This window comes from Anas acuta, chromosome 2 (genome assembly GCF_963932015.1).
Source record: "Anas acuta chromosome 2, bAnaAcu1.1, whole genome shotgun sequence".
NCBI classification, from domain to species: Eukaryota; Metazoa; Chordata; class Aves; order Anseriformes; family Anatidae; genus Anas; species Anas acuta.
Genome location: NC_088980.1, coordinates 156960517 through 156985370, shown reverse-complemented (window position 1 = coordinate 156985370; position 24854 = coordinate 156960517). Strand labels below are relative to the sequence as shown.

Sequence of the window (24854 nt, the reverse complement as noted above, 5' to 3'; positions counted from 1 at the left end):
GCGCGTTAATCACCCGTCTTAATTACCCCCAGCTGCTCGTTAGGGCCCTGTGACTCACCTGGGAGCCTCCTGCTCCAAAAAAAAACCCAAAAAACGGGGCTGGACGTTAAAAAATGTTTTTTTTTTTCCCCCCCAGGGCTCATCGACAGCCACAGGAGCACCCACGGGGCCGCGCCGAGGCCGAGCTGGAGCAACCCCAGGCAGCGGCAGAACCCCCCCTATAGCAGGAGGGGGTCGTTTTCGGGACGTTACCCCCCCGGGATTTCCAACAGGGTCGTTCCTGGAGGAAGAAATATTCCCTCGTCAACCCGCCGCCCTCCAGGGCTTTTGGGATCAAGCAGGAGAACCGGGAGGCCCCGATCCCCGCGGGGTCACCCGAGAGACACGTGGACCTCACTAGGGACGGGAATATCGTGGTGGGGATCCAGGTGACCCAAAGGAGCGGGTTGGTTTTGGGGGCCGAAGGATTCGGGGCTGAAAGTTTTGGCCCTAAAGGTTTTGGGGCTGAAGGTTTGGAAGGTTTCGCTCCTAAAGATTTTAGGGCCGAAGGTTTGGAAGGTTTTGGCTCTAAAGGTTTTGGGGCCGAAGGTTTCGAAGGTTTTGGGGCTGAAGGTTTGGAAGGTTTTGGCCCTAAAGATTTTGGCCCTAAAGAAGATTTTGATGCTGAAGGTCTTGAAGGTTTTGGCCCTAAAGATTTTGGGGCTGAAGGTCTTGGAGGTTTTGGTCCTAAAGAAGATCTTGATGCTGAAGCTTTTGAAGGTTTTGGCCCTAAAGATTTTGGTCCTAAAGATTTTGATGCTGAATCTTTTGGGGCTGGAGGTCTTGAAGGTTTTGGTCCTAAAAATTTTGATGCTGAAGCTTTCGAAGCTTTCAGCCCTAAAGGTTTTGATGCTGAAGCTTTCGGCCCTAAAGATATGGACACCGAAAGTTTCGAAGGTTTCGGCCCCGAAGTTTTTGGCCCCAAAAGTTTTTTCGACTCCTTCCTCCGGCCTGAAAATGGAACCGGGCGAGGATCAAAGCGGGCGCCCATCCTCCTCCTCTCCTCACCCGCCCCAAAAAGAAGGACCAAAACCTTCTCTCTCCGTCTCCTTCAGCTCCTCTCACCGCGTGTCAGCTCGTCCTACAAAACCTTCCCGGAACGACCCCACAACGTGCAGCTGAGCGCCGAGGGAGCCGAAACCTCGAGGGCGCCTTGCGAAAACGCCGTCGCCCCTAAAACTCAACCGCAGGCTCGCCATTTGGTGTGGTGCAAGCCGGAGGGGGAAATTTCGGGACAAACGGGCTTCGAGCGGGGTGGGGACGTTCGCCGAGAGCTTCTTGGGGTCGTGGGGGCGTCCTCCAGAGCCCTCGGGGCGAAAGGGAAATTTTCGGCGCTGCACAAAGCTCCCGGAGTCCAAAGGGCGGCGGCGATGATGACAACGGGGTCGGGGAAAGGCTCCAAATTTAGGAGGAGCAACTACACCTGGGTGGCGAACCCCGGGAGGTGCTGGAGGGCGGTAAAGAGGTGGGGGAGCCCTCGGGGTCCCGAAGGAGCTCGGGAAAATCGTCGGCGGGGCGAAAACGGTGGCGCCGAAAAGCGATTTGGGGAGCAAAACGAAGAAATCGCCGCCCAAATCGGGCGTTTCTCCCAGCAAATACAAGTGGAAAGCCGCCGCCCTGCAGCCTTCTCCTTCCACCTCCAGGTCGGCGTTTCGTTGGCGGTGTGAGGAGGAGGGAGGAGGAGAAGCCTTCGCCTTCCTCCTTCCCCCAACCCTTTCCCTTGGGTTTCGGGGTTTCGAAACCCTTCGGCGACGCCGTTCCCTCCGGCTACAAAGTGAAGAGCAGGACGAAAATCATCCGGAGGAAAGGGTGAGCGGCTGGGTTGCTCGGCAAAGCCGTCCCTCTAGAGGTTTTCCTTCAAATTTTCGGGTTTTAGGTGCAGCTTTTGATGGTTTTGGGGTCAGGCATCTCCTCGGTGGCAGCTAACGGAGAGCTTTGGGCGTCCCCGCAGGGGAAATGACACCGAGGGTTGTTGGATACCGCAGGGTGCGCCCGGTTTCCAATTCCTGGGTCTTAATTCTTGCTTTTTAGGGTTGCCAGGCCTCAAATTGTGGTGTTTTTAGCAATCTGCATAACCCAGAATTCGTTTTTTCGACCAGAGCTGGGTTTTATCTCGTCTCCCATCCCGTTCTCCAAATCCCATCCCCGTTCTCCGAAGATTTTTGCGCTGAGGGGGTTCCTCCCCGACCCCCTAAAGTTCGGGGCGATAGGAATTGCTGATTGCCTTTCAGAACCTCGTTGCACCGGGCGAAAAAGTGCTTTATTTTTTTAAATATTTCTTTTTTTAATTATTTTTTTAATTTATTTATGCCTGTAAAACCTTGTGCAAAGCTCCAGGGAGAAAACCGGGGTGGGAGCTGACCTGGGGACACCCGAAAAAAAACACATCCCGGCCATAAATCTTGGAAAATCGCTCATTTTACCTCCAGGTGAAGGGATTGAGGGCGTTTCTCCTCGCTTTTTACCCTCCTCTAACTGTTTTTTTTTCCCCCCCCGGCAGCTCCCCGGCGGATAAGAAGAGCAGCCCCACTCCTCCCGCCCCCCTGAGGAGCCCCTTCCAAGCCAAGAAGCGAAACCTGCGGGGGAAAACGGCGCTGCCCAAACGCTGCTCGCCCAAGGGGCTGCTGCAGCTCAGCAAACACAGGCTCTGCAGGCTGCCGGCCGCCAGGAGCCAGATTTTCGGCAGGGAAGGTAGGAAAAAATCAGCTCCTGGCTCACCTCGTGCTTCCCCGAGAGGTTTTGGGAGCGGGGAAATCGCTCCCGGGTCCTCCAGGAGGTGAAGTCGGTGCTCTCCGCCCCCCCAAGCAGGCATCAGGAAGAGTTTGGGCTGCGGTAAAGGCAAATTTGAAGGCGGTTGTCCCAAAAATGACCGGGCTCTGACACTTTCAGGAGGCAGAAATCCCATCTGCGAGGCTAATTTCTCTCTTTTCGGATCGGGAGAAGCCTGCGCACATCACAAAATATTCCCCCAAAAACTCCACGCCCTTCTGACGCAGCCGTGTCTCGGTGCACAACCTCCAGAAATCATTTTTATATTTAAAAGGGTTTTTTAAAAAGTTTTTTTTTATATTTAAAAGGGTTAAAATCACAATTTCTGGAGGAATAGCGAGTCCCAAAAAGTTCTCAACGGGTGGTTTGGGGCCGGGGCCCCTCTCAAAGCAGGTGTCGGCTTTTTGGGGCCGCAGATCCGGGCGCATAAAAAGGTTTTGGGGGGTTTTTGGCTCTGTTCCCTGGGGAAACAGGGGGAAAAAAAGAAGAAAAAGAGGGTTCTTGCGGTTTGTGTGGTTGAGGAGGGATGGCAAGGATGTTTTGGGGAGAATTTGGGGGCTGGTGCCTGGTGGGGGGGGAATTTGGGGTCTGCTGCCTGGAGGTGACTTGTGGGGACAATCGTGTGTCCATATAACTGCGCAGATGAGCTCTTCTGACCCCAAAAAGGTGGTGGATCCATCTGGGATGGCGTTTTAGGGTCCCGGAGGGCTTTAATTCCTTTTAATTCCAATTAATTTAATTGTGGGCTGATGGTTTGTGGGGTGAGGAACAGCTTTTCAGCCTCCCATGGGATATCCAAGGCTGGTTGTGGGGTTAACTGGGGACTCAAACCCCACAAACCCCACACCGGGGACCTCTCTACAGCCCGGTAAGAGCATTTTATATATGAGAAAATTGAGATATTGGTGTTTAGGGGGATGTAAAATGTCGTGGTGATCCCGTGCCGGGTTAAACCCGATCTTTTCTCTGTAGCACCCTGCTTAAGCCCGGCTTTATGGCGAGCAGAGTGCGCTCAGCCCTCTGTATGGCACAGGAGGGTCGCGGCGCTGAAATCGCAGCCCTGGGGAGGCTCCGAGCTCTCCTCGAAGCTCGTCTGAGACTTGGCAAAGAATTTTTCCTTTTTATCTGTCAGTAGAAGCGTTTGTCCTGCTGAAATGAAGCTGCAGAGAGGTTAAAAATGTACAAAATGGAGCAAAATCCGCTGCCAAAAACCCCGCGTGTTTTGGGGGCGCGTCGAATCCCCGTCCCTCGCTGGAAGGAAATCGTCCCGCGGCGAAAATTTTCGTGTCTTCGGTCACGTAGGCTTGGAAACGTGTAGAGAGGGCAGAAATTCGGCTGTGATCCTTTGCTCAGAGCAGAGGAATATCAAGAAAGAAGCGGAGGGAAAGCAGAAATGGGGAAAACGGGGCTGGAAGTGGCTCGGGGGGAGCAGTGAGCTCGGTCCCCTGCCCCAAAGCGGGTCAAATTATCGAGATATTCATGAGAGATGCAGACAGAGCATGGCACAAAGCTTCATCCAGGAGAATTTGGAGGTGTTTTGGTGATTTCTGGTACTTCCCAGCTTGGTTTTGTGCATTTTGGGGTCTTGGTTCCTAGCGGGGAAGCCAAATCCCTGCTGTAACAGCTCTGCGGGGCTCTTCTTCCTCACAACCCGCAGCAACTGCTGAAGGTGAATTAAAATAATTCTAATTTATTTCTTCATTATAAGCATGAAATAACTTCAACATTTCTTTCTTATTTTTTTCTTATTTTTACCCAAAAATGTGAGCTTCGTGGTGGTGTTGTTGGGTGCTGGGCAGGGCCGGGGGATTTTGGGGGCAGCATTTCCTGATTTTATCCCCCGATAAAACTCGTGGGCAGCACCCGAGCTGCTTCGTTCGATGCCCTTTAACGAGCAATTATGGATAATGAGCGGTGAGTGTGTTCTGGCTTCACAGGGGTCCTTTAATTTGGGGATTTTTGGCACAAACTCTGCGGGACGTGCCCGGGGTGTGAGCAAAGGGATTGTCCCTGCCTTTCCCGAGGAGTAACCCCAATTAAGGTCTGGGTGAAGTTTCCTCCAATTTAGGTTCCCCCAACCCCCTTTTTTGTTTCCCCCAACCCCCTTTTTGTTTCCCCCAACCCCTTTTTGGTTCCCCCAGCCCCTTTTTTGGTTCCCCCAACCCCCTTTTTGGTTCCCCCAACCCCCTTTTTGGCATCCAACCCCCAAAAAATTGAAGCATGCGTGGGGACAGCCCCGCTTCCCGCATCCCCATTTGCCTGGGCAGCCTGCAGCAGGATTTTTCTGAACGGATTTGTGTTTTTTTGGGGAGGTTTCCCCAAAAAGCAGCGTCTCGAGCTCTTCCTGAGCAATTTTAAGGGCAAATAGCGGCTTTTAAGTGACGTTTCACTAATCTAGATGTGGTGGCAGAGGGCTGTGCCTGCTGTTTGTGCACCTCGAGCCCTGTGCCAGCAGCGTGGCTGCCGAAATCCCCCTTAATTTTTTTACCAACATCCTACCCGAGAGCGATGGGGGTGGTGTAGCTGATATCTCGCAGGATGAGGCTCCTTTTCAGCTATTTTTTGGGTGAAAACCAGGTGAAAACTTGCAGTTTTTTTAATTTCCTTACCCCTGCCAAAGCCCACGCTTGCCCTCCTTGCGCCTCCCCTGCCCAGGTAGGGTTCACCGAGCTCGGATCCTCGCCGTGACACCGCTCTGGCCTCTTCTCCGGGAGAAATTAAAGCTAATTGCTTCGTTTTAACATTATTTTAGGCAGAAACGTGGCAGCTGTCGGGGTGTGAAGGGCCAGGAGAGCCGTGCCGTGCCCTTTCCCCGCGTGTCCCCGGTGGGAGCGTGCGCACGTGAGCGGAGACAGCCGCCAAAAAGCGGGGTGATTCGGGGATTTTGGGGATTTTGGGGAGCCTCCCGCACCTCCAAGCCTTCGGCACAGCCCTGCAGAGGGCACTCGTGCCCCTCGCATTTTCTCCCGGCCCACCTTTTTCTGGTTATTGATGGCCTAATTTCGTCTTTATGTGAAAGAAAGCAGATATCAAGTAATTTGCAGCAATAACCTGCTAATGCCGGGCCAGTATCAAAACTCCCATGTTCATTTCAAGTGGCAGATAAAACACTAATATATAATTATCCTTGCAAATTGGATTGTTTTAAATAACCAAAAGGCTATGGCCAGGAGAAAACTATCCCATTTCCCTTGAGTTACTATTGCAGTGTAATTGCTGCGTTCAATCAATTTCCCTGGCATTAGAAATTCCATCACAATCAACATTAAGCTTTATTCATTGTGATGGCTAAGAGCCGGGCCATTTCTCCTCTTTTCCTTAACTGGCAAAATTAATCAGGGAAAAGATTTTAAACATTTACCCGTGCGAAAGAGGTCAGCTTCTGCCACTATATTGCTCAGCAGATAAGGGGGCTAATAAAAAGAAAATTGAATTACTAATGATCGCCAGGCACCGAGTATATAAAACCTGGCAATCGCCCGGTTCGGGGGGGGGGGGGGAGAGGAAGAAAAAAAAAAAGAAAAAAAGAAAAAAAGAAGAGGGAAAAAAAAAAAAGAATCAATTTTCTGCGGACAAGGTGCGCTCGTTTTTTATTTCGGCGCATATTATCAGCGATTTAATTTGAGAAGCGCATAAACAGGGAGGGAAACGGGGAGAAAGGGGGGGGGAGGAAAATAACGAGCCCGGAGGTGTAAGAGGCTGCGGGGCTGTGTGCTGTACACAATTTATTTGGCACACCAGATAATGGCTTTAATTGAATCCAAAAGTGCAGCGTTCAGCAGCGGCGCGCGGGCTGCCCGCCCGGCCCCGGGGGGGATTGCAGAATATTGCGGAGATGCCGGGGAGAGGCTCCCCGGTGCCTTTTTTTTTTTAAATTTCCCCCCCCAATGCCTTTTTTTTCTTAATTTCCCCCCAATCTGTGATGTCTCCTCGCGGGCAGGACTTCTTAGCCCTGTGCCCGGGGTTTTTGGTGTGGTCGTGGCCGGCTGGAGGCAGGGGGAGGACGTTCCTCGTGTTCCTCGTGTCCCTTTTCTTCCCTAATTCCCTTTCTTAAATAACTTGTGTCGTTTAGCACCAGCTCAGTGTGGAAGCAGGCAACTAGAAAACCTCGTAGGTTTTATTTTAGGGTGAATTCACCACCCTGGGTGCAGCCAGGAGGGGAGAGGAGCCCCCGAAACCCCCTCAGCCATTCATTTCTTCCCCTGGAATGAACGGGGCACGCATCTGAGCCTGGCTTTTTAGGGTCCTGGCAATCTGGCAGCCCTTTCTACCCCCCTGGTGGCTTTTTATTCAGTGACTTAAACTTATTTTGCTGCTGAACCTCCAGAGTTAAGCCTCACGACCTCCTCTTTATTTTCGGGATCCAGCTGGGAGCGCATCCTTTGTGGCAGCCGCCCCGTGCGCTGCCAGGGGGCTAGTTCTCACTCTTCCCCCTCCAAAATCCTTCAAAATCTCTCTTTCCTGCTTTACTTTGCCTTTTTTTTATGTGCTTCAGATCAAGGTTGGTGTTAGAAGCCTCCTCCCCGTCCCCTGTTGCCAGCGCCGCAGCCGGACCCTACAAACGTGCCCAACGGGATCAAACCCTCCCCGCATTTTGCTCCCTCCAGCAGTGCTTCTACACCCCCCTCATTCCATCCACCTTCCTAAAAAAAACCCCAAATCCCCCCTCATTCCATCCACCTCCCCCAAATCCTCCCTTTTTATTTTTTTTTTTCCCCGCTTTGCCCCAAAACCACGAGCCGTGCGTCACGGGAGCGAGCCGCTTGGCGTTCCTCGCGCCCGGGCGAGCGCAAGGGAGTAAACGGGGGCGTAAAACGGCGAGGAGCGAGGCATCTCCGGCATCCGAATGCTCAGCTGCTGTTAATTTTATTGGCGCTGGCTGCCTGCGCATCCCTTTGGCAGCCTCCAAAATCTCGGGGGCTGGAGTTTGAGGTCTCCCGTTTCTTGTTCGCGCGAAGCAGGCGAGTAAATATTTCTAACGGGGGAGGTTCCAGCTTGGGTACTGTATTTTTTTTCTTTATTTTCTGGCCGTGTTCTTTTATTTTCTGGCCGTGTCCTTTTATTTTCTGGCCGTGCCCTCATTTTAGGGCTGTTTTCCCTTCAGGGAATTGCACCGAGCGCTGATTCTGCCTGCGGGGTGCCGCGTGAAGCTGCTTCAACTCCTCTCTTACATCGATTAGGACGAGGTAAAGGAGGTGATCCACACCTTTGAAGGAATCCCTCATCGCGCACAACACCCCGGAACCCTCAGCTTTTTCACATCTTTTATTCCCCAGCACCAATCTGGCCTTGGAGCAGACCCTCCCCAATTTATCCGATCCCTCGGAGGGGTTTTGCTGCTGGACTCTGGCGGGGATAACATCATTACCAGCCCCGCTGCCTTGCGGATCTTGACCTTGCCCATAAATCAGCTCTCCTTTTTTTGCTTTCCCTGCCTCGTCCTTGGGAGGAGAGGGGGGAAACGTGGCTGCCCGGCCCCTTCGCAGCCTTCGGGGAAAAGTTCACATAGTTGGCTCCCCGCCGGCACCGGTTGCGTCCGTGCTCGTAAGCGGGGGTTTCGGGTTTCTGCTTTCCCTTGGCATTTCCAGGTGACTCCGTCCCCAGCCGCAGGCAGGCAGCGGAGAAGGGGATTCTGTTTTCGGAGCCCTCTTTCCAAAATATCAGGTCCCTTGGAGCGAGGGAAGTCGCTGCTGCTACCCGAGGAGGTGTCACCGCGTCCGTGCCCGTTCCCCAAAGCTCCGTGCGAGCACTGTGGTGTCAGGATTTGGGGCCAGGCAATCCAGGGGCTGCAATCCGAGGAGTATCTGGCTCGAAACGTGGCAGGGATGAGAGCTGAAGGTGCTTGGGGTGCTTTTGGGCACGGGTTTGTGCCAGACCTGCGAGCGGACCCCTGCCACGGGTGAAATTTTGGGCCAGTGGTGAGGGTTTGGGGAACAGCAGGCGATGGATAGAAACCAAATCCACTCTTCACATCCAGTTGCATTGAATTATTTTCATTTTCCACGTCCGTTCTGTCTCCTTTTTTCCTTCCAATTCAGCCTCGTGCCCGATTTGATGCCGAAAACCCTCTTTTATTGCCCTCTTTCGGTGAATCTCCCGTACCCGCGTGCGGCGCCGGCTCCTGAAATCCTCTTTTCTAGCAGGTGGCTCTCGGGGGAGCCGTATATCCCTGCGCTAACAGGAAGAAATATTTGGCTTGGGGGATGTACGACAGCCTTTCATTGCCTCTGACCCTTGATATTTGCAGGTCCGTGGGGGGCCCTTGCTATGATTTCAGACCTTGCAGGGGCGGCGCGGTGCGCGACGACGATCGAGCCTTCCGCTTTCGTCTTTATCCACGGGAAGAAAAAAAGGAAAAGAAAAGAGAGCCAAGAGGTCTTAGCGCTGGAACTTGCCCCTGTTTCTACAGCGAGGCTTGCAGTTGTAATTTGTAATCAAATTTGTAATCAAATTACAAATTACAAAGTTGTAAAAAAAGGGTGATTATTTTTACGGGGAGGTTTGCAGGTGGATTTTTTTTAGCCTTACCCCGAAAGAATGCATCTAAGACCCTATAAACCATTTAGAGGTGGTTTTAAAACGGTTTTCAACCCGTCCAGCTCGACCTGCTGCTCAGACTCATGCTGAATTTCAGTGCTGCTGCCTTTCCTCCCCTTGGTTGTCTTTCCTTGCGTGCTTAAAATGAAACCGGGAGGAACAACAGCGGGCGTTTAAGGCGCTTGATCGAAATAGGAAGGGACCCGTAACCTGAAGCTTGACAAATCTCTCCTCTTTTGCTTCCTCCCCTGGCTTTTTCCTCGCAGCTGATGTGCGGAGTGACGGGAAGCATCCCCAGCAGGGTCACCCTGGAAGTTGCAGATGCTTCCCTGGCTGCGAGCCGCTGCCCATCAGCGCATCGTGCCGGAGCTCCCCAAATCCCACCCCAGCCAACGCTCGGCTCCCTGCAAAACCTGCTTGGGTTTCTCTGTTCTGCTTTCTGCTTCCCGTTCTTCTCCAAATCCCCGTTTGCAAGTACAGATTTTTTTTTATTTTATAAACCTTTTCCAGCTGATTTTCTTTCCCCTCTAACAACTCGGGGGCTTCGCGCGGCGATTCCCCCGTTATCGCTGCTGAGCCGAGGTGGAAGCCGCGCGCTCGGGGACCCTCCTGCTCACTCGGGCTGGGCTTTGTGTGCTCTACAAAGCACGTAGAAATGAAAAATACCCCCCCAGAATACGGAACAGCTGCAGGAGTGGACCTGCCAGCATCTCAGGAGCCCCACAAAGCCGTGCTGCCGCAGCAGTTTTCGCCGTTTCGGGTTTCTGCTTCAGGCTGAGGGATGGGGAAACGCGGCTCCTTCGGTTGTCAGCGGGAGTTTTGCTGTCGCCCACGGGAAGGTTGAGCGTGAGGAAGGTTTCATCCTCTCTTATACCTCCATTTAATCCAGACGTGTGCAGGTTTTGCTGGTTGCTCGGGGCGGGAGCACAGGCGGTGAACTGGAGGTCCAGCTCTGCCCCCAAAACGGATCCTACACCTTGTTCACCCCCCAAAAACCTGCCCTCGGGAGCTCTCTGATGGGGAAAAAGGTAGGAAAGCAGACGTGGTGCCTTAGTGTGGGGTGTTAAACCCCCTGTTAAACCTCTTTCTGGGGTATTTTGTGCAGTTTTGTGCACGGGGAAACCTCCTGGGACAGAAGTCCCATGGAGAGCGCCCAGGTAGTGAGCGTGGGCAAGCATATTTGCCCTTCAGCCTCGAAAAAAACTCCCAGAAATGTGTTTTGGGAGGGCTCTGCAGTAAAATCAAGCCACTAAATTTGTGTTTGCCCCCCCCGTTTGCAGCCTGGAGCAGCTCGTGGAAAAGGAAAAGGGCTCGCAAGGTGCGTGACTCGCGGCTCCTGGCCCCAGGAGAGCAGCAGCCTCGTTTTATGGGTTTGTAAGGGAAAATCTGGCTCGGGAACCGTGCTGAGAATGAAAAAAACAGCTCGAGGAGCCAGGGCAGTGGCTCGCCGTGGTGGTCCTGCCCTCTTTTGTTGGAGGTGCTGCGCTTCGTCTCCTGGAAGCCTCAGCTCTGAGCTTTTTGGGGTGAAAAGGATGAGTCCCAGAAACCCCAAACAGCTTCAAATGCTTCCCATACACCTTTTTAAAAGAGATCAACTCTCATCTTTTCAAAAAACCTCACCCAAATGTTGTTTTTTTTCCTTGGCTGGATGTAGCCCGTGATGGGTGAGCGTAATCAAGCGGCGATGGCTTTTGCGCGGTTATCAGGTGCTTGGTGTGAAAGTGCCTGCTATCAACGGGAAAAATCAAAAAAAAAAAAAAGGGGATTTGAGAGGGTGAAACGAGTTCATCAGAGGTGCTGCTTCCCGTGGTATGTACGAGGGGAGTGTTTTTAAAACAAGATTTACTCGATATCTCAACGTTAACCGGGGCGTTTTACGGTGCTCCCCTTCGGCGAGCTCCCGTGATCCATCATTTCCCTGCCGGAGTGGCTGTTAGGTTTTACTACGCCCAACACTGTAAAAGGGCATTAGAGCAGTTAAATCTGGAGTCTTGCTTTCATAAGGAAAAAAGAAAATGCTGAATTAGGCAGCGGAAAAGGCAACCGCAGCGATACTGGGATCTTGCATAAATTATCAGAAGAGTCAGAGGCTGGCAAGTTTATGTATTGTTCCAGCTCCGCTAATTAATTATTCCCGAATAATCAATGTTTAAAAGGAAAAGTTTGGTTCTCTCCCGTCTTAATGGGCTCTGGTGTTTACTTTCAGCATGGCAGCTGTATTTTTTTGGGCAGCGTGGCCGTGCTTTCATTTTATCTCCCCGGTGTTGGGGCTCAGGGGGTCTCGCTCACGGCGTCGCCTTCGGAGCAAAACGCTCCCGACGTCCAGGGCAAGCCTCCATCATGAGCATTTTCAGGATGGAGAGGCTTTAAGGAAGGGGAGGAATTATTTAAGAGGCTATAAAATGTTTGCAAATGGAGACGAAACGGTCCACGCGCTGGGGAGATAGACGCGTGCGACTGGAGGAAGTGAGTTGATAATTTTTTTAAAGAAACGGTGAAATTCTGGCCCCGGTGAAGTCGTCTGGGCTTCGATTTTACCCTTCTGCTCCGTAAGCGTGTATATTTTTAACCAGAGGGCTTGCTTTTGGCAAAAAAAAACACCTTGTAGGGGTAACGAGGTGGCACGGGTCGGCTGCGGGGTCTGTAGGTCCGTCGGGAAGCGAGCAGCGGGGGAATTTGGTGAAATGCTCCAGGAATTGGCGGCCTTAACGTTCTGTTCAGCTGACAAATTCACGACGCTTCTTCAAATTTCAGAGCTAGGGCTCGACCTAGAAGCCAAATTCACTGTAGGAACGACCTTAAACCTCTTCGTGGCACTGGGGGGCCGCTCTGGTCTACTGGTATACCCATTTTGGGGCACCTTAATTCAAGTAGGATGGGAAGAGGTGGTTCATTTGGGGTCACCTCGAGAAGACCTCGAGAAGCTGTGGAGTCTCTGCCCTTGGAGGTGTTTTGGGTTTGGGTAAATGGAGCTGCAGCTGCCCCGATTTCGTGTGGGTGGTGCTCGTGGTTGGTGGGACCTCAAGAGGTCCATTCCTGTGCTTTCAATGAAATATTTTCTTCCACAATGCTAAAATTTTCACCTTAAGCAACCAAGTCCATCTGCAGCTTACTAGGTTTTGTAGCATTTGGGGTCGGTGATGCCAAACCCAGTTGACAAAACCATCCAACTTCTGTCTGGCTGCGAGGAAGTTCTCATCGACAAGGTCGGAGCAGCGAGGACATGGAAATATCCCAAAATATACAGCCTGAGCTCTAATTTTTGCAGTTTTCCCTTCCCTGTGCCATTTGGGGGGACATCTGGTCTCCGGGACATCTCTAGGACCAGGGCTGCTGCTTGCTGGGCTGTGACATGGGGCAGCTGGGGCTGCTTTTGGGGACGTTGCCTGCTTTCTGTGACCACGTGTGATGCGGACAGATCCCGATCTCGATACCAAATTGTCAGTTTGAGCTTTTATTTGGCTGAGCTTTGATTTGGGAACTAATCCCATCTCGTTTCCTAGGCGCGCATAAAAACCAGCCCGGTCCCTCGGGCTCACCGGGCATCGCTAACTCAAAAACTCCCCTCTCCAAATGTCTCATTCTGCTCCAATTCCTAAAAAAAGTCCCTTTGGGGAGAGTCTGAGGAGGATGCCAGCTCACACCAGGCCCTCGGATGGTCCCAAAACCACAGGGACAAGCGAGCGGAGCTCAGCGTGGACCACAGGGGGTGACTTCGCTCATCTCCAGGTGCTTTTTTTTCCCTCTCCATCCCCACCACATCACCCCAGCATCCTCACGGTGAGGCTGTGGCTGGGTATTTTGCCCAGCCGCCCTCATCCTTGCTTCCTCCTGTGCCATCAACCAGATCAGCGGCTGTTTCCCTGCTCCGCTTGAAGCCCTTTCTGAATGAAAACCCCTCCGGTTCCCACCTGAGCGCGACGGCGGCGACAGAAACAAGCAAAGCCCGGTAATAAAAACCTAATGAAGAATACCAGCGTGAAATCAAGACGTTAAACCTCCGCTGGTGACAGGCAGTAAATCTGCAGCCTGGCGGGTGTTCCTGCGCTTTTTAATATATATTAAAGCGGGCAGCTCCTTTTATCTCCTCTTGTCTCGTGGGCTCCGAAGCCGAGACGAGGTGAGCGGGGCGATCTCCGTTCCTTTCACTCCGTGCCTTCCAGATCTGGTCTCCCACTTCAAGGCTTTCCAGTCTGGGCATTTTTGGCTTTCAGGGGAGCTGCTCTTTGGCTCCTCCGTGATTTAAAGGCTTCGGTGGAAAGGGAGCTTTCCTGGTTGCTGCACATGAGCTCATCCGAAAGCTTCTTTTTCCAAAGAGTTGGACGGCGTCGGATCACATTTTCTACACGGGATCCCTGCTCTCTTGCTTACTTGCCCTCGTGGCTCGTGCTAAGCAGCAGGCTGTGGTTTGGAAACAATTTCAACTTGATTTCTTCTTCAGAGTCCTCACTTTCACTCTAATTTCTCACCTGGCAGTGCGTGGTCCCAAATTTTTGAGGCTTTCTGGGCATTTGTGGAAGGAAAGATTGGCTCAAAGAGTTTTCCTTTCATTTGTGCCGTGCCTTCGTGATTCCCCGACGCTCTTACCTTTAAACCCAAGGGACGTTTTCCTCCTTATTTCATTTCCCTGAACATCTATTGGATACGGAATCGCTTCGTAGCCCCGTGTGCTTAATTTTTTTTGGGGAAAAGCTGGTTTTACGCAAAGTGGGGACGAGGGGCAAGGACCTCGCCCCTTCCACGTCTTCCTCAGCAGGCTGGGCACCGCAGCGGGCACTTTGTGTGCGCTGACACTTCCTTTGTCCTTCCCGAAGAGGTTAGAGCACATCCCGAGCTGCGTGGCTGCCCTAATGCTTCGCTCTTTCTCTTTGAAATATTCATGGGAGCGGAGTGGCCGGGTTGCTTAATGGAGCGGCGCGGCCGCGGCAGAAGTGGACCTGTTGGCAATAAGCTCTTAAAAACTTCTCACTAAGCCGCCTGATAGCCTGTCAAGATTGACATATTTCCCCTCTTTTGACGTTTAAATGACTTCTGGTGCAAAAAAAAAAAAGGACGTCTCCCTAAAAGGGAGGATGCTCCCGCACCGAGGGCGTTATCTCCTATCGGGAGTCGCTTTCGTGCCTTGGGTGTTTTTTGGCGATTTGCTTGCTCGGTAAATTCTGGACCAGAAAGTAGTCGAGGTAAGAAAAAAAAAAAAAAAGTGATTCAGGGGAAGAGCAAGCAGAGCTGAACGGGAATTAGAGATGTCTGCGGGAGCGTGTTACGCGAACCCTTGATCGAAGAGGTGAACGAGCTCCGTGCTGTCTTGCCTCGTGCGAGCTCCCAGGAGGGAAGTAACTCATCCTTCTCGGGGGAGGATTTCCCCTTCTCTTTCTCCTCTCTTTTCTCCCTGCGAGGTCTGGAGCTGATGGCAGCGCTGACAGGTTGTCATTTCGGTGCTTTCTCTCTCTTGTAGTACCTCGTGTGATATTGTTTGGGGTTGGAAGCGCTCCGGTGCCACGAGCAGTGACGCCCGGGCTCTCGTTTCCCTTCCGATTTACAGCCCTCCGCGTCTCCGCCAGTGGAAGCTGAGGGTGTTTTTGCACATCACTCCCTCTCCAAAGGTTAAAACCCTTCATTTTTCCCCCTCTGTTGCCGGAGGGTTGGCTGAAGGTGGCGGCGGGTCGATGAGGATGGATGCTCTCCTCTCTTTGGCAGCTTCGGGGCTAGGAGGAGTTCTCCTCTCCAGCTTGTTTTATCGACTCCGCTCCTCGCTCCTCTGTGCCTTATCGTGTAAATAAAGGCTTTAACTCTTCTGGAAGGCTTCTCTGGTGAGTGAGAGCGGCAATACGAAGACATAAAATAGTGTTTAAAGAAAAAAAAAGGATGGGATGGACCTAGGACACCATCTGGTCTCTTCCCAGCTTGAGGCACAGCCACTTATCTCCATCATTCCCATCCAGTGGGCATCTAAACTTATCTTGAAGACCCCAAATGATGGATGCTCCACATCCCCTCTAAATAATCTCTTTGGCCCCGTTATTTCTACTTCTTTCACAGTGTCCCTGCTACCCGTCTGCCACCGTTAAGCTCGTGGTTGCTTTGGTGGTGGTCAAGGAAGGAGGACGCCCTTCCCCGCTGGAGCCGGCTTTTAAGAGCTGGCTTTTAAGGATTTGTACACCTTTACCCCGTTGCCCTTTTCTCTTCCCTGGCTTCAGCACCGCAGATTCCTTCAGCCCTGGCTTCCTGACGCACCCCATCAGATGCTTCCCAACTCTCCGAAGCGTGGAAGCCGAATCCCAGCGCCGTGCCAACGCCACGCCGGCACCGGCGCCCATCGCGTTGAGCAGCGGTGAAGGATTACAGCGGCTTTCCCGTTTGAAATTTGCCCTTGTGCACCAGCGTGGCCTTGTCAGAGGATGGATGAAAGCTGGATCTTGTAGGGACAGAGGATTTTCACTTGGTTGGGTGTTCCTTAGCCCTTCCTACACGGGGGAGCTGTTGGGGACGGCTCGGCCCCGGTGGCGCACGGGGATGGCGCAAGGAGCGATGAGGCTCCGGTTTTTAGACCCTAAAGCAGCTTCCAAAAAGCCAGAAGAAGGATGGGGAGAGGTAAAAGTAGAGGAATTAATAAGGATTCATGCTAATATAGGTGCTTGGTATCTTATTTGTGAAATTATTTCTTCTGACCCGATTTGAGCCTGGCTTTTTTTGCTGCCGGGGGCCGTCGCCAGCACCGATGAGCGCGCGTGTGAGCCCTCGTGCCTGGGATGTCAGAAACCAAATGGAGTTTTCAGCTCTGGGAAAGGATTTTGCCTTCGCCAGGTAATAGGAAGGAGAAACCAGCACCTCTGCTGAGGCTTGGCAGCCTCTCGCCCTTCTGGTTCCCATCACGGGGATGTTTTGGGGCAGGAAACTCATCTCCGGGACTCGTCCTCCTCCTGTGCCCATTGGCCACCGTCCTCTTGGCCCATAAACGACCAAATCAATTTTAGTCCTCCAAGTCATCACCTGCTGCTTCTCCAAAAAGATAAAACTGAGCTGCTTCAAGGAGCAAACGTAGAAAAAAGGATGCTGAAGGAGACTCCTCTCTTTATTTTCAGGCAAGGCTTTCACGCAGCAGGCCGGAATTTGCTCGCTTCGCGCGAGTCGTGTAATTGAGGCTTTATTTTTCCTCTCCTCTTCGGAAAGCGGCGTTAATAACACCTTTATGGTAGAACTGGGACTCCGCGCAGCGTTTGCAGCTAGCTTTGAGGCGCTCTCGGGCATCGCTCGTTATTTAAGGCTGGAATAAAACGCCAAAGGAACGGCTGAAACTTTTCGGGGGCTGTTTGCGTTTCGTGCAGCTCCTCCAGCCGCCGTCCTCCCACCACTTTCGGGTCACCGGTGGGATGAGGGCTGCGATTTCGCCTCTCCTGCCACGGAAACAGCCCCCAGGTTTAGGAGAGAGCCCCTGACACACGGCCCCGAGAGCATAATCGGACGTGGCAGCTGCGTGAAAAGTGCTGGATGCGATTTTTATTTGCGCTGCACGCAGATGCGTGAAGTTTTAAAACGAAGCCAAGGAAGTTTTTGGGTAAAAAAACGGGGTCAAACGGGGCCTCGGACAGGTCCAGGGACAGCAAGGGAAAGCGGGGAATTGCTTTTCTTGTTCTGTACCATCTGATCTGTCCTAACTACCCTTAAATCTGAATCCCAAGCAGGCGTTTTGGCCACCTGAATAATTGGGAGGAGAGGGAAAGACCTGACAGAGCAGGCTAGGAGCCAGAATATTTCATTATTAATTCCTGTTTTTGCTGATTCCCTTTGAGACCGTGGGGTAAATCCTTTTTTTTTAGTGGTGTTCTTCAGTTTTCCTGCCTGTGTTATGGGAGCAAAGGTGGGTGCTGAGGGACCTGTGGGCACCGGAGGATCTGGAGGTGCCTTCCAACCTCAGCCTTTCTGTGCTGCTGCTGCAGGAGGCGACGTCCCTGGATCTTTATTTTTTGAAGACTAAAAGCACTGAGGGTGCCCTGGAAAGGATGCTGTGAGCTCCGGAGCCTCACAGCCTAAATAATTTACCCGGCTTTAGGGCTAGTTTGGGGCTGGCTAACCAAAACCATGCTTTGGAGATGTTTGGGAAGCATCCAAACCCTGAGCAGAGATATTTATACAACCCCAAAAATGTTCCATATCTTGGCAAAAGAATAAAACACCACCAAAGATGGTATTTAAAGGATCGTAGCTGCTGTGCCACAGCAATATAGAGGAGAGGAACTTGGTTTTCAGAGAGCTGATCGTGTTGAGAGCACCAGGACTTCTCCCTGCCCACACCGTGTGCCCCTACGCTGGGTGTTGCCGTATTTTAGTTGGTCCTACAAGCTCCTAACCCCACAGAAGACCCGAGGGAAACTCTAATTTGCACAAAGCCGTGAGAAACGTTCAAATAATGTGTTTTCCCCCCCGTTCCAGTGGCTCGGCTCACGCACAATAACTCATTGGCCACGGTGCTCCGCTGCCCGCCTGGGTGGCAGGAGGGGGCCGGGACGAGAAATCCTTTTTTTGTTTTCCAACCCAAAAAGCTAAACCAGCATAAAAACCCGATTCATCCCGGATTCATCCCCTTTCTGCTAAATAATTCGATGCTCCCGGCTGTTTTTATGGCCTTGGGCCATCTCGGTATCAACAGACGGACAGGGTTTGTGGGGTCGGGTCCTTGGGAGGTGGTTGTGATGTCGCCGACCACCCGATGTGCATCAGGCTCAGGAAATCCCCACGTGCGCTTTCCACGGTTTTGTTTCTGGTTCCCTCCCTTCTCGGCTGCTGGTTTTATTCCTGTAGGGTCAGGGGGGTGTCGGGGAGCTAAAAAGAGGGGGAAAAACAAAAGGGGATGGCAAAGGGAAGTGGATGGAGACCAAAGAAGTGGAGGCAGATGGTGAGGGCTCAACATCTCCTCCTGCTCCGATGGTCCACAAGGAGCCCGAGGATTTCCCTGCTGGGTGGTGGGTTGGGAATGGAAATCAGCCCCCTCTGACCCCACTGCTTTCCTCTGGGAGCTTTGGGACTTGGATTTACTCGGGGACAGAGGTTTCCTGTAGGTTTTTCATCTACAACATGAAGCTTTTAGACGGAGAGGACGACGCGGGGACGAGAGGATGGGGAGCTGGGGGAGCTCGGGGTCTCGCAGGGGACGAGCCAGAGGTGCGTAGGGGATTCAAGAACCTTTGTAGGGGATTCAGGGACCTTTGTAGGGGATTCAGGGACCTATTTGCGGGTCCTTTATTCCCTGAGCTGCTTTGCCTCGGTGGCCCTGCTGCGTCCAAGCAAGAAGGGAAAGCGTCGAAGCGTCTCGGCGCCGAGAGCCTCGTCGTTTCTTTGCTTTTCCTTCAGCTTTCTTCGAGCCGGGGAAAGTTGTTTCTGAAGCGCAGCGGAGCAGCGGCGGTGTTAATTGGTTCTGCTTTGAAATATTTACGGGCTTTGGGGGGGGGACATCAGTGCCCATCAGCTCCCCTCTAAGTGCGCCTGGGGAGCAGGCGTTGACAGGTGACGTTCCCGAGCGGCCGCCTTTCACAAGTGCTGACTTCAAATAAATCAAAAAAAAAAAAAAAAAGGTTTAGGTACCAGCCTAAATGGAAGCCAACTCTTTTTTTTCTTCTTTCTGTTTTCTTCTGGAAATGTTTCATGTGAACTGTTTAATCTATTTATTTTTTTTTTTTGCCATCTCCGCAAAGTTTTCTCCGTCGAAAGCCTGGCGCGGGGCGCTTCGCTAGCAGCAAAAGTCCGTTAAAAAAAATATATAAAAATAAATATATTTTCCAGCTCGTTCGTGGGCTGGAAAAGGAGCTCGTCGGCGAGCTCCTGGTGTACCTCGGGTGAAAGCAGAGGCATCCTCCCAGCCCCCCGAGGGGGGACAACCTCGGCGCTCAAAATGAGCGATGGCTTTGATTTGCTTCGGGCCGGCGGGGACCATCCATCATCACGGTGATGGATCCGAGGCCTTTTGCGAGTGCTCAAACCCTTCTTTTAGGGTTTTAGGGGGATGTTAAATAGGGCAGGGCCCTCTTTTGGGGAAAACATTAAAGGAAAGCGCGGTCAAGTCGCAGCCATCCCGCTTCGGGTGTTTTATCACTGCAGGGAGCAGTCAGGGTCCGGTAATTGTAGACGGAGTCATAAATAATGAGAATTATGTGGCGCTTCTCTGATTTTCACCAACTTCAGCTGTATTTGCCATCTTCTCTTTTCTCTTTTTCCTTTTTTTTATTGTTTTTTCTCCTTTTTTCCTCTCCCATTTATCGTTTTTCTGCCAAAGCTTCCCAGTTCTCAGCAATTCTCTGTAGTCCCCGTAACCATGGGGCTGGCGCGTGTCCACCCCGTAGGACTGAAGGGGTTGTGAAAACTGGGGGGTACCCAGGGAAAAACCTTGGGGAAAACCTCGGGGGAAACCTTGGGGGAAACTTTAGGGTTTCCTGATCCCCAGCAAATCGTTATTGGGCTCCTCCACTCGAATCCTTTGGGGTTTTTTTGCCCGTGCCACGTGGCCCCGTGCTGCCGCGGCGCCCGGCTCGCTCTCGGTGCCGGGGAGCTTGCTGCCTGCTATCCAACCCGTTCCTGGGGAATGCGCCCCAGGAACCCATTCCTTGGGAACCCCATTCCTTGGGAACACAATTTGAGCTCTGACCCTAATCCCAAGAGCAAGCCAGGAGCCCCGAGCAGCTTCTTCCTTAGCGCAGTTGGTGGAGAGGAGCCGGGCGCCCCGGGATTCTGCTCATTCCTGGCTGTTTTCTCAGGCTCCAGCCCCGCGAACAGGTGGCTCCCTTCACCGGGGGGGAAAAAAGGGAGGGAGAACGATGGTTTAAATCATTCAGCACCTCGCCGTGGCTCCCCCCCTTTTTGGCTGAATTATAGGGCTGACCTCTGAACCGTGCCCTTAGCAGCAGCTCAAACCCGAGAGCGAGGGGATTGCCGCGTCCCGGCGCTACCACAACCCACCAGCTGACCACCACGAGCCCCTTTTGGCTCTCCTGGTGGGAAAAACGTTAATTAGATGTTCACAGAATTAATTATGAGCCTTCGGGTCCTGCTTTCCTTGCTGGTCGGGGGTGCACGGACCCACAGCATCCCCCTGGGTGTGGGTGCGGGCGTGCGGATGCTCTTTCTGTGCCCCCCCCGGGTGAGCATCGCTCCTGCCTGTCCCGTTTTCCCCCTGAAAAATCAGGCCAAGAGTTAATTAGTCCTAAAATTCTCATCAGAGGTGTTAGTGGAGGATTTTAAGGCCCTTTATAGGGGAGCTGCTGGTCCTAAAGCAAGCGGCATGGGCTGGTAACAAGCAAGGGAGAAGGGCTGCAGGGAACAGCGCCGACTTTGTCCTTTTCAGCCTAAAATCGGGGCACTTTGGGGTTTGGGTAGCCAAAACGTGGCTTTTCTTTGCTGTCAGCGAGTCTTTTTCCAGAAACGGGATTTTCTGTGAATTTCCCTTCCTGCAGTACCCGTTGAAACCCCGAGGAGCCGTGCGCTCAGTCCCTCGTCGCCCTGCTCCCGAGGGATTTTTGGGTACCTCTCCTACCCCACCCACAGGGATGGGATGTGGCTACCTGGGCTAATGCCCTTGGCCAAAAACACCTCGAAACTTTGCTGCCGGGGCTGCTGCAGGTTTTTTTTTTTCCCCTGGTTTTCAACCCATTGCAAAACTTTTATCTTCTGGGCTGTCCCTGCAGCTTTTGCCCCCATGTGATGGGGCAGGAGAGGAGCAGGAGCGGCCTTCGCCGGACAGGCATCACAGGAGCCAGCTCCCCAAAAACCCCTCGTGTGATCGTGGCCGTGGCAGCAGATTTTAAGAGCAGCTACAGGCCAAACCGGAGAACTTCAGAGGTTTCTTTTTCAGGGTGCGCAGCGGTAAAAATTCGGATAATTACCTAAAAAAGGTGCCCCGAATTCAGAGCGCCGAGACAAACCAGGTGCTGGTGGCCGAGGGCTGCCCCCCACGGAGCTCCCGTGCTTGCAGGCTGGGTGTCACTGCTTGAAACAATCCCAAATTTTTCCCAGGGCTGGCAGCTGCTCACTTTTTTATCCCCGAGGCTGAAGAAAGAGGTGAACGTGTTCGCCCCTGCGTGGGCAGCGAGGTTCCCCGTGGTCGCGCACGGACCGGGACGCGGCCAAAATTAGCAGGGGCATCCCTGCCTCCGGTTTTACAGCTCTGCTCTCCGTGGCTCCAGCTTCTCCCTTTTTTAAAACGTTTTAAAAGCTTCAAATAAAGGTTTTGGAGCAGGGTGAGCCACACAGATAAGGGCTGGATGCAATAACGCGGGCGTGGTGTGCAGTGGCAATCCCTTTACGTGGTTTGGGACGTTTTGGCAGCGTGGCTTTTCCCTTTTCAGCTTGGGTAAAGTTTCTGGCAGCCAACCCAGCCAAAATCTCCTCCGTCGTGTGCTCCCAGATCCGCTGCCGCCTCTCTGCTGGTTCAAAGAGCAAAAATGGGGTCGGGGAAGAGCTGCAGCCGGTGCTCCAGCAGCTCGTCGGGATCAGCGCCGCCATCAAATCGTCCTGGAGGATACCAAGAATAGAGATTAAGGGAAGAAAATGAGCATTTTCTGGTCTTTTTGAGGATTCTTGGGCACGTGTAGGCGGAGAGAGCAGGGAAAGGCGAAGGGAACATCGTGGATTATTGCCTTGTTATTATTTATGTTGCTGAAATAGCATCGGGGTTGCAGACACAATCAAGAGCATCCTTCTTTGGGGGTGCCACTTGTGCCCCTCGCACGTCTCCAGCCCGCTCGCCCTGCCCTCTTTCCTCCTCTTCCCTTTTTTTGCAGCTGTACCTAACAGCGAATGCCTGCAGCCAGCGTGATGAAAATTACCAATTAACCGCCTGGGAGAAAACGAGGGGAGGGAACAGCAGCTGCGAGCGAGCCCCAGCCCCGTGGGGTAACCCAATCCCTTCCCACCCCGCTTCCCAACCTCAGCCTTTCTCCCCGGGGGGATTCGCCCGGCCGACGTTTGGGACTCTCCAGGGGGCGAGAAAGCAAAACAGGGACCTGGGGCAGAAAGGGAAACTTCAGCCCGAGGTTTTTTATGGCGGGCAGGAGCTATCTTTACCCGGCTTGGCTCGGGACAACGCTTACATTTTTTTTTTAAGTCCCCGTAGAAGCCATCCCGCTTGGCATCCGCCGCGCGCCCGGCACGCCGGCCTCCCCGCCGCAGCTTCAGGAAGCTTCTCGCGCCCCTCGCAGGTGCCTTGCCCATTTTAAGGCTCCCTCCGAGTGCCTCCCACCCATGGAATCCGTAACCGAAGTCCCGAGTCAGATGCAATTACCGTAAATTAAAGACGGGGCCGGGTCCTGGCACCGATCGCCGCCGGGGCCCTCGAGCCGTGCGCCGTTAAACGCGGCTCTGCTGCCCGACGCCTCCCTTGGTCCCCTTTTTGCTCTCGTGATCTCACCCCAAATCCCCTTGTCCCTTTGCCACTTGGCTCCTCTGGTTCCCTGGGGCCTGCCCCCCGAGCCCTGGCCGTCAATTTGCACGGGGTAATTAGTTGTAATTAGCTGCAGGAGCTGATTGAGGGCATGGCGTTATGGCTACGGTCCTCCTCCCTCCTCTTTTTTTTTCTGGGTGAAGTCCTTGCTCACGATTGTTTTGGAGATGCTCACGTTTCTGCAGGTTTTCCCCCCAAATCAGGGGTCCCCGTTGGTATCTCCTCCGTGTCCAGAGGGATTTTTAAGGCTTGGATGTTTCTCCTTGGGCTTGGAGGAATCGGCTCGTTGCCCTGCGCCACCTTTATCCGCTGCACCGTGGGGGTGTTAGGGGCTGGCTGAGGGTCTCTGCTCGCTCCCAGCGACTCAGCTTCTTCCTCTACATCAAATAAACCCCAAAGATCACCTCCTAAATTTCAGAATTGCAAAGCTCTTGGGGCTCTTCTCCTCCCCCAGCACCCAGCTCTTCCAGGAGAGAAGCCGGAGATCGTCCTCACCCTCAAAAAGGACGCTGTGGAGGGGATATTTTTGCCTTCTCCACCCTCAGCTGGTGGTCCCAGGCCGTGCCCTCCTGATTTGGGGGGTGGGGGTGATGGGGGGTGGCTTTTTTCTCCCCGCCCCGATTCCTTTTACCCTAGGGATGCAATAGGGTTGGCTTTTCCTGGGGGGTTCAGCCCCGGGGAGGGAAAGGGCGCAGCCTCCAGGCATCGTTTCTGGATCGTTTTGTAGAAATGCCAGGGCTCAGCTCCGCACCGCCGGCTCCCCCAAGCACTCAGGGCGATGAATTCTGCACAAATCTCGACCCCAAAATCACCAAAATCAAGAAATGGCCCTCAAGGGCCCCCCTGAGGTTGGGATCAGGCTGGGATTTATGAGCAAATCCAACCGGAGAGTGAAACGCCGAGCGGTCCGCAGCCACCCCTGACCTTTTTGGCCAAGTTTTGCGTCCCCCCACCTCTTTCTCCTTGCTTTTTTTTTCAAATTCAGAGCCAAAACCTGAGCAGGCTGCGGCACACAAGGACCCTGATACGATGAGGACCCCGATATGATGAGGACCTGGGTGTTTGAGGACCTTGGAGCAAAGGGGACCTCTAGGGGGCACGATGAGGCTGCGATTGCTCCCTGCGTCTCCAAAACCTGAGCGATTTTTTTTCTGGCAGGAAAGGGTTTTTCCCTCTGAAATGATGGGGAAAGAGCCACAAGAAGCAGCAAAAGACCCTCGTGGTCAGCAGGAAGAGGGGCCTGGCCGGAGCTGGGGGGGTTTTGCCTGTTGGGGAGGCTCTGGCTTTGCTTTTTGTAGGGCTTTCTTCACCTTGCTCGGGATTTAAGGCAGGGGGCTTGCAAAGGGAGCTGCTCCTGAATCGTTTTCGTAACCAATCCTGTGTAAAGATCACCTGAAAACCAGCCAGATTTTAAAGCTTTTATTTCTCTTTTTTTTTTTTTAAGTAGCAGAAGCAACGAGGTCAGATTTCCCAGAGCTTGGCAAATAAAGGACGGGGCTGCGTAAAACCGGGACCGGCGGCTGGCGCGTGCCCAGGGAACCTCAAAAACCTTTGGGGCTCCTGATTTTAAACAACCTGCTGCCCTTTTTTCCTCTTTTTCCTTTTTCCCTGGCTCCTTGAGCCTCTGGGCAGGAGAATAACTCACAGGGCAGGTGACTCCATGAGTGATTTTGGGGTAAATCCTTTTTCCCAGCGCTCCTGTAATTAATTCTCGAGTCCAATCGCCGCAGTAGAGCTGGAGCCTGCATTGCTTTCGTGCTGCGGCCAGCTCCTCACCCCAAAATAAGGCTCTGCCTGCCTTGGACAGGACCAGGACTTGAGCAGAAGAGCAGGATGGCGAAGGAGAAGGGCTCTGCTGTTTAATTAAATATATCGTTACCCCATCAGCTCCTTGAATCCATCCCTGGATTGCCTTGGGTTAAGGCAGCAAACGGCTGGCTCGGTGCCCCAGGTTCGGTGACTCTCAGCAGGGCAAACAAACCTTAAGTTTGTTCTTAAAAGTCTTCAGGTTCAATTTTTGGAGCTTAAAACTCCCTCGACTCCAAACAGCACCCCCCGACCCCCCCTAAACCCTGGTTTCTCC

General features: G+C 53.0%; 1 protein-coding gene and 1 long non-coding RNA gene across 2 annotated transcripts in view; one reads left to right on the top strand and one right to left on the bottom strand.

Annotated features, from left to right (window-relative positions):
• Positions 1-24854, top strand: part of ZC3H3 (zinc finger CCCH-type containing 3) — a 114101-nt gene that overhangs the window by 1541 nt on the left and 87706 nt on the right. Inside the window, 6 exon segments of the mRNA XM_068672788.1 lie at positions 137-247; positions 250-510; positions 598-1538; positions 1540-1709; positions 1711-1848; positions 2540-2730. Coding sequence (XP_068528889.1) covers positions 137-247; positions 250-510; positions 598-1538; positions 1540-1709; positions 1711-1848; positions 2540-2730 — 1812 coding nt within the window.
• LOC137851561 (uncharacterized) lies at positions 20091-23039 on the bottom strand. The gene is made up of 2 exons (XR_011093283.1): positions 22613-23039; positions 20091-21843 (listed from the first exon to the last, which is right to left on the bottom strand). It is a non-coding gene; the product is annotated as an uncharacterized lncRNA (long non-coding RNA).